Source organism: Lepidochelys kempii, chromosome 21 (genome assembly GCF_965140285.1).
Source record: "Lepidochelys kempii isolate rLepKem1 chromosome 21, rLepKem1.hap1, whole genome shotgun sequence".
In the NCBI taxonomy this organism is placed as follows: Eukaryota; Metazoa; Chordata; order Testudines; family Cheloniidae; genus Lepidochelys; species Lepidochelys kempii.
In genome coordinates this window covers 796,341-808,638 of record NC_136400.1, presented here as the reverse complement: position 1 = coordinate 808,638, position 12,298 = coordinate 796,341, and the positions used below count along the sequence as shown (strand labels likewise).

At 44.4% G+C, this 12,298-nt stretch overlaps 1 protein-coding gene across 1 annotated transcript; it reads right to left on the bottom strand.

Moving 5' to 3' along the window:
* Positions 1-3,550: 3,550 nt before the first annotated feature.
* Positions 3,551-12,096, bottom strand: NRAS (NRAS proto-oncogene, GTPase). Its single transcript, XM_073320208.1, has 6 exons — positions 11,991-12,096; positions 11,556-11,682; positions 7,276-7,454; positions 6,593-6,752; positions 4,843-4,966; positions 3,551-4,125 (listed from the first exon to the last, which is right to left on the bottom strand). The coding sequence occupies exons 2-5, from the start codon at positions 11,664-11,666 to the stop codon at positions 4,847-4,849; spliced, it is 570 nt and encodes a 189-aa protein (XP_073176309.1). The 5' UTR covers positions 11,667-11,682; positions 11,991-12,096; the 3' UTR covers positions 3,551-4,125; positions 4,843-4,846.
* Between the last annotated feature and the right edge of the window lie 202 nt (positions 12,097-12,298).

Genomic DNA, 12,298 nt, shown 5'->3' with positions numbered 1-12,298 from the left:
AATTTGCACAGACCCGGCTAAGAGAATCTTAGCAGCCAGAGATACCTGCCTCTTCTGCACAGGGCATCCCCAGGCCACGATCTTTCCAGGTGGGCTCTTACTTTCAATAACCTGAGCAGATGCAAGACACAAGACCCAAAGTCCTCACAATAGGGCCACCTCAGAACACAATCATGATTGCTTAGAGAAAGCAGACAACACATTATGCCAGACTCACAATTCTCTTGTGTCCCCCCCGGACACATAACCAACCACCAGCATAACGTTTTAGGAATGTTTTTGCAAATCAAGAACTACATCTTGTCACATAAGAAAATGTACAAGTTTCCAGTTACTGACAGACAAGACAGTATACAACATTTTACTACCAAGGGTTTTCATGGACCTGTCCCAGTAAGGTGGGACCTCTGACTTCAAACAGTGGGATCAAGAAGCCACAAGACAAAAGGGCCCCAGTCAAGAATCCAGCATGCGCAGATCCCAAACAGCACTCTCCACAATGCTGCCCATTTCTGTGCATGTGCGTGTATCACTGGAGGCTAATGTTTTATGTTCAGAGATTTTACTCTGAAATAAGACATCGGTTTCACACTAGCCAAAAGCAAAGTTATTTTAGGAACTACACTTGTATATAGTGTCAACAGCAATTATTTGGGGGTATACAGTAATTAGAGTAGCAGTCCCCACTGCATTTGAGGAGGAGGAGCAGGCATGTACTTGATTATGGAAGTACATTAAAGGGCTAACCTTACCTCTCAACATTTTCTAATTGGAGGAGGAAATCTCAAAGTAAAATCTATGATTCTGCTACCAGCAAGCTGAAACAAAACCCTCACCAGCCACTATCTATGTGGGGTCCATGTTAGGGCTTTGAGCTCCCTCTGTCAGTTATACACCACCTGTTCTTCCTAGAGAAAACACACTGTCAGGTTGGATGGGATTTGGAACTGCACTTTGCTTTGGAATCACCAATGGACTGCATGGCAAAGGCATGGCTACTCACTGCAGCTTTAGATCTAGCTTTTCCACTGTCAACCAGATCTTTACCTTGAAACTGCTTTTTGAGAAGGTGTCTGAAATTTAATAAGTCCTGAACAACACTTTTTATAGACTTCTGTCAGGCCTCTGATTCAACGCCTCATGCAAGTGTGTGGGATTTGATGAAATGACTTAGTGTCATTGACAGAAGAGCTCTATAATGGAACGGAAAGCTACACTTGACTCAATGGCAGATACACAGCTTGGTTTCCTAGCTCCACAGGAGTTTGGCAAGGCTGCGTTCAGTCATGATCGTTGTTCAGTTTCGGCACTATTGGTTAATGGATAAACTTGAGGAGGCAGCTGTTGGTGACGCTGTGCTGAAAACCATTGCACTCCGAGATCTTGAATACGGAGATGACATTGTCTTGTTGGCTCAGTCTGGTGTATCTACAACTGATGGCTGGTCAGGCAAGAATCAGCATGCATTGGTCTGGTTATTAATCCAGATAAAATTAGGTCCCTGGCCATTACCATCAAGCAACCTCCAGCTCCAGATTACAACCAGTTTACTATTAACTTGTTTGGATGAAATACTGAAAAGATGGGAACTGTCAGATAATTGGGCAGCGTCAGAGACAGTGCTGGAGGAGGATGCTTGAAAGATGTGGACACTTGTACAGCAGAACGTGACGCCACATTTCAGGCCCTTCAGTGGCCGCTGAGAGGCTATCATAACATCAAGCTTGCTACAAAGCTGTGGATCCACAGAACCACGGTTATATCAACTCTGTTGTACGGAAGTGAAACATGGGTGCTGAGGAAGGCTGAAGAACATAGGCACGACATTTTCAATTCTCATAGTCTTCATCAACTGTTCTGTATCAAATAGCAGGACAAGATCAGAAACAAGGACATTTGAAGCTGAACCCAGCAACCACGTCCTTCAGCACTGGTTTATTTTCAGCAGCTTTCTTGATATGGACATATCAGTATGAAAGACCAACTAATTCTGAAGCACATTTACTAAGGAATGCCATTACATGGCCAGTGATCATGTGGGTGCCCAAAACTTTAATGGTCTGATAAAACTGCCAGTGATAGAATCATAGAATAGAATATCAGGGTTGGAAGGGACCTCAGGAGGTCATCTAGTCCAACCCCTGAGAAAAATACCATCTTCAGGGGGGTTTGAACCATCAGCCTTTCAATCATCAGCTACAGTTGTTAATCACAAACACAGGTAACTGCCTCAAAAAATAAAAATTCCATTGTGTGGAACCATATTGACATCCACAAGGATCATCATCAGGGTTGGAACCTTTACCTTCGCTACACTGCCACTTGAGCTAACTGAATAACGGACAGCTGTAGTAGGTTGTCATCCTAACCTGACAAACTGAACATCCAGCTCGACCACCTTAAGGTCCTATCCAGAGATCAATCCAGGAGGCACTTGATCTGCAAGGAGGCCATGTCTGTTTGGGATTTACCACAATGATGATGATTGGTTTTGAAATATGCTACTTTAGCTCATCTGGTCATTTAGCTCATCTGGTCCAATTCCAATGGTACATTGGCTAGTGAAGGACCGACCCAACATACTCTCCCAGTTGTAATACCACAGGTGTTGTATAAGAGTGCCCTTACTTGTAAGGCCTACTTCATGCCAACTAGCAAATGGTATCTTGCTCCAGGAAGAATCTCCATGATTTGTGCAAAGATTCGCTCATACTCTACTGGGGGCAGAACAAGCACCAAAATCCCATCACCAAACCAAGAAAACTTCTACGTGCTGATCTCTGAATTAATTTCCTTCCTCATTCTGCAAACCCCTGCCACAGATGATTCTGAAGTCAGACATAATCAGAAGCCAGATCAGTTTTCTGTGCTATATTTTATTGCTAGCTTCTCCCCCACTTTTGGAGGGACTGCATGCACTGAAGTCTGGAGCAAATATTAACACTGTGCAAGCCAGTCAGAAATCCAAGACTCCTTCCCCATTGAGAATGTCCCCCAGCTACTCTTCCCAGAGATTCATTTGACAGAGGCTGTATTTGAAATTTGGTGATGAGGCAAATAATTTAAAAATAGAATTGAAAGTTCTAGACAAATCTAAACAATTAATAGTCACCCAAACTGGTAAAATCCACTGGTGTGGTTACCTGTCAAATAACTGTCCACATATATTTCCAGCCAACATTAACAAGAGCAGCTGATTAGCTTGGTCCTACCTGGAGAGGAAGGAAGCCCTGGGCACAGTGACAAAGCAAGATGGAATGTACATGAATCTACCTACTAAAACAGAAAAGAAAACAGATCCATTGCCTTGTGCTCCTCAGACATGGAGACCCCTCTTCCCCTCCCCAATGTCTACTGGAGCTTCCAGCTGGGAAGTTTCTCTAGATGAAGAGGCAGAGTCCAGTCACGCAAATAAACTGACCATGTGCATTTCTCAAAGATATGATCATTTACAAGTGCACCAGCTCTCAAGGGAACCTGAATCCTCGGTAATTCCCTCAGTCTGACAATGGGGAAAAGCTCTAAAGCTCCTTTGCAAACAGGCACTTAATTAACAAAGATCTCTCCTTTTTATTACAGAAAGATAGAGGATCGGAGTAAACGGCATGACACAATGGGTGTGCTGTGAGTAGGCGGTGTGGTGCACACAGAGAGCAGATACCAATCTGGAACAGGTAGCAGAGTATTAAGAAACAGTGGCAAAGCCATTTCTGACATTACCTGCCAGTCAGTGATTAGTGACATTTCTCAGATAGCCCTGCAGGTCTTAATCTGATACAAAGGAAACAAACATCACTTCTAGCATCTACTCTAGAGGTAAAAGTGTTGTCATCTTTTTCACAGCATTTGGTGTTCACTTTTCTTGTGACCAGTTTTCTGTTTGAACCTACCCAGGAAAAAAAAAAAAAAAAGAAATCCCAGTGCATCAACAGATGGGGCTTTCTCTGCTCAGTTAGCCAAGCAAGGAGGTAGATGTTCAGAGATGTTCTCTTCAGACGGAGCACAGAAAAGGACTTTATACTGCTTGGCTGGCACCAGGGTACTGGCAGGGCATCATCATGAGATGCTTTAGAGTGGCATCAGGACTCGTCCTCCAGCTACATCTGATCCAGGTATTCTTGGTGACTAAAAGGGAAAAGCATCTTTGATTAGCTGTTACACTATTTCATGATGGATATGTGATATGACAGGGTATTTGTGTAATGAGTACTGGGGTAACCTACCCACTTTATTCAGCAGGGCAATGCTTTCTGAACAGCTGTTGGAAAGAATCTAACCCTCCATCACAGCATTCTTCATTTGTTTGAATTACTGCAGTTTTGTTTGAGCCGCCCAAGAATGGCACATAGTTCTCCCTTTGTTGCCTGTGAAGATGCAATTACAAACCCTCCTCCCCTGCAGAGCTGTGCTTCCCATGTTAGCTGTACAGAAGCAGGTCACAAGCCAACACTAATCTCAGAGTTGTGAAGATCACGGGTGGCACTGGTGTGAGAATAAGGAAGTATGAAGTGTGTGCTGGGCTTCTCTGGCTTAAACCAGTGTTTCCCAAAGGACAGAGGCAGCTGGCAAGGGGCCACACAAAGGGACATACAGACCAGAATTGCCAGTCCAATCTACAGAGACCATGAACAGACCATCCACTTTCAAACTTTGCTCCTAATTGATGAAACAAGCTTCAGAGAAGTAACTGGTTCTAGGTCTGGTTAAATCCACAGGACACCAACCAACAGGTTCTACAATACAGCAAAGGCTGTGGCAAGAACTGGTCCATTATAATCTACTTTTTCCAAGGCTTACAGATGCATTCATATGAGTTAAGTGAAAGATTTAATCACAGCTCACCTAATCACATCACAATGCATGACAATCCCATGCAGCCTTGATTCCCATCTTCACTGCTGTTGAGCTTTTTCATCCGGTATTGGCGGATCTCTCTCACCAATGTGTAAAAAGCATCTTCAACACCCTGAATGCAAAGAGTCCTGGTCAGGTATTCTCTCCCCCATGTGCTTTGGGGGTCACTTTGCACTCCATCCATCATTTTACTATTCCACCAAAGGATTCTTTGACATACTTATTCAAAACGCATTTCTTTCTCCATGGCAGCTCCTAGCCAACTGGGAGCCAGGAGGATCAGGGGCCAACTTATTCCACAATTCATTGCAGCAGGGAACCAGCATATATGCCCACATTTCCCATAATTAAAATTCTTGACTTTGATAATTCTCCCTCTGAGGAAACCATAAACAAGCAGCCAACACAGCAGCCTTCCAAAAATGGAGGCAATGGCTGATTGTAGCTATAGGAGGAGGTTTCTGAAGCTTATGTCCTCAGTAGGAAATGGGGTTATTTCTTGGCAAACTGCCTCCCTGTTCATGTTTTATTTTCAGGCTATTTCTTAGCAATTTATTACCCCTTTCCAGATTCATTCTGCAAAGTGATGGAGCAATGACTTGGGGGAGCCTACTGAACACAGGGCGATTAGTGGAGAATGCTCTCTATATAAACACACACACTCTGAGGACATGCCACTGACTTAGCTTCAACACTGGCCTTAATTAGAAGCCAAGAGAAACTTGGCAGTTTTGGGACAAAATCCCATAAGAACAGCATTTGGTCTTACTACAAACTACTCCAGAAGAGAGGGATGGCTGAACTCTCATCCGGTTGGTAAGGACTTGGTATTTTTAGAACCCAGCTACTGAGGCCATCAAATGTGAATCTGAGGAGTCACTGAGGTTTTGATATCATCCAGAGCAAAAGAAATTAAATAAAAGACAGAAAATATCATATTGCCTCTATACAAATCCATGGTACGCCTACGTCTTGAATACTGCGGGCAGATGTGGTCACCCCATCTCAAAAAAAGTTACACTGGAATTGGAAAAGTTCAGAAAAGGGCAACAAAAATGATTAGGGGTATGGAACGGCTGCCATATGAGGAGAGATTAATAAGACTGGGACTTTTCAGCTTGGAAAAGAGAAGACTAAGGGGGGATATGATAGAGGTATATAAAATCATGACTGGCGTGGAGAAAGTAAATAAGGAAGTGTTATTTACTCCTTCTCATAACACAAGAAATAGGGGTCACCAAATGAAATTAATAGGCAGCAGGTTTAAAACAAACAAAAGGAAGTGTTTTTTCACACAATGCACAGTCAACCTGTGGAACTCTTTGCCAGGGGATGTTGTGAAGACTATAACAGGGTTCAAAAAAGAACTAGATAAGTTCATGGAGGATAGGTCCATCAATGGCATCCCTAACCTCTGTATGCCAGAAGCTGGGAATGGGCAACAGGGACTAGATCACTGGATGATTACCTGTTCTGTTCATTCCCTCTGGGGCACCTGGTATTGGCCACTGTCGGAAGACAGGATACTGGGCTAGATGGACTTTTGGTCTGACTCAGTATGGCTGTTCTTAAAGTTCTACTCTGCATGTTCACATGGAACTCAAAGGTAAAAATGGGAAAGTGATTTACACATCTCCATCTCCAGCCCCCTGCAATCAGTACCATAGAGGATCCGGGGCACTACCATATTTATAGTACCAAGGAAGGAAATCACACTGGAAAAATGGAAGCTCGTCACCTGTCTTGTTTTGGCTGACGTCTCAATGAAGGGTATCCCATAGCTCTTGGCTAGTTCTTGAGCCTGTTTTGTATCCACTGTCCTTGTGGGCAAGTCACACTTGTTTCCCACTAGCACCATTGGCACATCATCTGAATCTTTCACTCTCTTAATCTGCTCTCTGCAGAAAGAATACATTAAAAACCACCTTTTCTTGTACAAAAACTGAGTTTTAAACTGACATCTTATTACAAATCAGACATCAGTGCTGGAAAAGACCTCACAGGACTTAGCCTCCAACCCATCAACCAATATGTCCGTCTCGTTACACTGTCAGTGCATTCACCTTGATGTGCTCCCCTTTCGCTACTATCTCAGGTGTCTTGTCCTGTATGCTATGCCACTGAAATACCATCTAATCTTCAACACTCTATCTTGGTGGCTGTTCCATTCTCCATTTGCTGACAATTTATGTACCACTCTAAAATACTGAGTCCGATTTTCAAAGGCATTCTGAAACCCAGTGTGCTGTATGGAATTTTTCCAGCATTTATTATTTGAAGATCATTGATTGTCTTGCAAGTTTGGTCTCCACTAATTCCAGTGGTGGATAATACTCAATGCCAGTTGAAGATTGCGCCATTCCAGCCTTCCCCCTCCAAAATAAAACTAGGAAAAGCTTCCTCACGAAGAGCAGAACATACCTGTAGAGATTGATATCAGCAAATGATTTGCTGTTATTAATGGCAAAGACACAGAGGAAGCCTTCACCAGTTCTCATGTACTGGTCTCGCATAGCGCTGTACTCCTCCTGCCCTGCAGTATCCAGAATGTCTAGCAAACAGGTCTCACCATCAATAACTACCTGCTTCCGATATGAATCCTGAGGGAGACACAAAGACAACTTTTAAAACAAAGACAAGACTTAGTGCTGTTGCTGCTGCAATCCCTTACTTCAGACTCTATTAGTGAGTGTCTCAAAGGCACCTCCTAGTCCAAAGCCTAAAACTGGCAGCAATTCCATGTCTTGCTACACTTTCTCATGAACTCTAACTGAGGAAGCATTTCAAGTGCAGGGTGTATTGCTAGTGACCTTAACACAGCATGTAACTTTTGTGACAAAAAGGCTTTCACCTCTAGAAAGGAAAAATACTGCCTCCTATTGCACTGTTGCTGTAGGGGGAGGAGGAGCCTCTGCTGTGATTCATTGAAGAGTATATCTACAGGAAGTTATAAAATTATATATCAGCAATGCATCCGATGAAGTGAGCTGTAGCTCACGAAAGCGTATGCTCGAATAAATGGGTTAGCCTCTAAGGTGCCACAAGTACTCCTTTTCTTATATCAGCAAAGGAAACCCAAACATCTCATAAAATAACCCCCATGATGTACCTCTGTACCATGCATCAAGGAGAATATGCCCCCAGGTACAGTGGACTCTATAATCCCCAAACAGAATCCCAGAAAGAAAAAACTAATATTGAGGATGACTCAGAAGCGGTTTCTCCAGTTTATGTCCTTTTTAGAAGGGGCAAGAGTCCAACATTTGGAGGTTGCTTTATACACTTACATCTGTTTTATTTTTTTATGCATTATCACCTATAAACACAAATAATTCAATGCTATTTACCTCATAAAATATTACTCAAATGATACAACTAGTGATAATTTTTCTGCATTAACTTCAGGATCATCCTGGCTAGACCAGCACCAAATAAAGCCCCATTAAACCATTGACAGCCTGTCCTGGGAACCAAGTCAAACTGGTGGTGTAGGAGACAGGAATGTGCTTCCCCTGGATTTATGACCTACCCATAGATACTTTTATTAGTTGTATCACAGCAGCAATGAGGAGATTTAGACATGGGCCAAGATGCCATTGTGCTAGGTGCCATCCAAACACAGAACAAAAATGGTCCCTTCCTCCACAGAACTTACTCAACGGACAGTGCAATGAAGAGGATTCCCCCTCTTTCAGCAAAATGGTAATGATGAAAATACATGTAGCGATTGATTACCCATACAAGCAAATACAGGCTACATGACTCTTGGATGGAATGCACACAGGTGCCTACCTGTACTGCAGTGCACCAATAGATGTGTCTCAAAATAGTCCTTCAAAAGAGGCTTAAACTACAACCACTTATACACACAACACCCATTGTTTGCCTCATGATAGATATATTAGTTTCCCAAGTAGTTTCAGAATCAGATAGCACTCTCCCTTCTCCTTTCCCTCTCTGTGGGACAACAGGGGGAGATGACAATCTACACTGTAAAGCATAGATTCATAGATATTTAGGTCAGAAGGGACCATTATGATCATCTAGTCTGACCTCCTGCACAATGCAGGCCACAGAATTTCACCCACCACTCCTAAAAAAGACCTCACACCTATATCTGTGCTATTGAAGTCCTCAAATTGTAGTTTGAAGACCTCAAGGAGCAGAGAATCCTCCAGCAAGTGACCCGTGCCCCATGCTACAGAGGAAGGCGAAAAACCTCCAGGGCCTTCCAATCTGCCCTGGAGGAAAATTCCTTCCCGACCCCAAATATGGCGATCAGCTAAACCCTGAGCATATGGGCAAGATTCATCAGCCAGATACTACAGAAAATTCTTTCCCGGGTAACTTGGATCTTACCCCATCTAAAAACCCATCACAGGCCATTGGGCCTATTTACCATGAATATTTAATTACCAAAACCATGTTATCCCATCATACCATCTCCTCCATAAACTTATCGAGTTTAATCTTAAAGCAAGATAGATCTTTTGCCCCCACTACTTCCCTCGGAAGGTTATTCCAAAACTTCACTCCTCTGATGGTTAGAAACCTTCGTCTAATTTCTAATCTAAATTTCCTAGTGGCCAGTTTATATCCATTTGTTCTTGTGTCCACATTGGTACTGAGTTTAAATAATTCCTCTCCCTCTCTGGTATTTATCCCTCTGATATATTTATAGAGAGCAATCATATCTCCCCTCAACCTTCTTTTAGTTAGGCTAAACAAGCCAAGCTCCCTGAGTCTCCTTTCATAAGACAAGTTTTCCATTCCTCGGATCATCCTAGTAGCCCTTCTCTGTACCTGTTCCAGTTTGAATTCATCCTTCTTAAACATGGGAGACCAGAACTGCACACAGTATTCCAGGTGAGGTCTCACCAGTGCCTTATATAACGGTACTAAAACCTCCTTATCCCTACTGGAAATACCTCTCCTGATGCATCCCAAGACGACATTAGCTTTTTTCACAGCCATATCACATTGGCAGCTCATAGTCATCCTATGATCAACCAATACTCCAAGGTCCTTTTCCTCCTCCGTTACTTCTAGTTGATGCGTCCCTAACTTATAACTAAAATTCTTGTTATTAATCCCTAAATGCATGACCTTACACTTCTCACTATTAAATTTCATCCTATTCCTATTACTCCAGTTTACAAGGTCATCCAGATCCTCCTGTAGGATATCCCTGTCCTTCTCTAAATTAGCAATACCTCCCAGCTTTGTATCATCTGCAAACTTTATTAGCACACTCCCACTTTTTGTGCCCAGGTCAGTAATAAAAAGATTAAATAAGATTGGTCCCAAAACTGATCCTTGAGGAACTCCACTGGTAACCTCCCTCCAACTTGACAGTTCACCTTTCAGTAGGACCCGTTGTAGTCTCCCCTTTAACCAATTCCCTATCCACCTTTCAATTTTCCTATTGATGCCCATCTTATCCAATTTAACTAATAATTCCCCATGTGGCACAGTATCAAACGCCTTACTAAAATCTAAGTAAATTAGATCCACTGCGTTTCTTTTATCTAAAAAATCTGTTACTCTCTCAAAGAAGGAGATCAGGTTGGTTTGGCACGATATACCTTTTGTAAAACCATGTTGTATTTTGTCCCATTTACCATTGACTTCAATGTCCTTAACTACCTTCTCCTTCAAAATTTTTTCCAAGACCTTGCATACTACAGATGTCAAACTAACAGGCCTATAATTACTTGGATCACTTTTTTTCCCTTTCTTAAAAATAGGAACTATGTTAGCAATTCTCCAATCATACGGTACAACCCCTGAGTTTACAGATTCATTAAAAATTCTTGCTAATGGGCTTGCAATTTCTTGTGCCAATTCTTTTAATATTCTTGGATGAAGATTATCTGGGCCCCCCGATTTAGTCCCATTAAGCTGTTTGAGTTTCGCTTCTACCTCAGATATGGTGATGTCTACCTCCATATCCTCATTCCCATTTATCATGCTACCATTATCCCTAAGATCCTCTTTAGTCTTATTAAAGACTGAGGCAAAGTATTTGTTTAGATATTGGGCCATGCCTAGATTATCCTTGACCTCCACTCCATCCTCAGTTTTTAGCGGTCCCACTTCTTCTTTCTTTGTTTTCTTCCTATTTATATGACTATAGCATCATGTACAGAAACAAATAAGGTGTACATTAAGGTACATGTGGCTGACCTGCTTCAGCTCAAATGCCCAGAGTCTGGTTTACCTGGAATAGTGGACATTCAAAATAAACTTTTTGCAGATCTGAACATGAAGACCAAGAACAACTGTGAACTTCTCAACTTGAAAGTCCAGCATGCTGTCAGCACTTAGCTGGGTTGTGCAATGTGGCATTGCCTGGGAAGACCAAGTAATAAATCTGCATGTATGCTGCAGTAGAGAAGGGTGAGTGAAACCTGTTGTACAAAAGTGCATTACAGCCTAAGTCAGCCTCACCTGGAGAGCTAGAAGAGGGATTGCTAACCTGCTGCACTAGTTTACAGGAGCTACAAATGCGTTTGAAGCTTGTTAGTTATTTCTGAGCCGTACCACTTCCCTGAATGGGTTCAAAAGCTGCAGTGCAAACACAGCCTAACTGCAAAAAGTGACTAAACGTCAAATCAGCCACAAGAATACATAGTCTGTTTCAGGAGCGTTGTGCAGATCAAGGTTTGTCTTCATACGCCCAGCCTGCATCAGGGACTCACCTCTATGGTCGGGTCGTACTCGTCCACAAAGTGGTTCTGGATGAGCTGAATGGTCAGGGCGCTTTTGCCAACGCCACCAGCTCCCACCACCACCAGCTTGTACTCTGTCATCGCCCTGCTCGGGAACCTGCGGTCACAGCACAGAGGTCAGCGGAGCGAGGGCCCGGGACCCACTCACCCGGAGACACACGGGGCGGCAGGGGAGAGCCGGGCCTCGGACCCCCACCCCAGAGAGACGGGGGCAAAGGCCAGCCCGGCCGCCCCGAGACATGGGGAGGACCCGTGACCCTCGCTGTAGACAGAGCCCTGCGTGCCCGGGGAGGGGCCTCGAGCCCCCAGCGCAGGGCCGGGACGCCGGCCCCGCGGGGTCCGAACCGGAGGCAGCCCCGCGCCCAGCCAGTCGCGGGGCGGGGCCCGTCCCGGGGAGCCTCTCACCTTACGGCCCGACAGGCTCCGCGGGACGCGAGAAAGCGGAACACCCCTCCCAAGTGGGTCCGTCCTTCCGGCTTCCGGCCCGCGCCCCGAACGTCATCAGGCGAGGCCGGAAGGCGAGCACAGCCGCTCGGCGCACGAGGGCCCAGTCGAGTCCCTGGCGGCGAGGCCGCGCGATTGCCGGCCCGCTTCAGGCTGGGCTCCCGGCCGCAGCGCGTTGCAGGGGAGCGCGAGTTATGGGCCGGCGCAGGCCGCGCCCCGCAGCCCTATTGCCGAGCGGAACAAGGTCGAGAGCGGGGCAGGCAGCGACT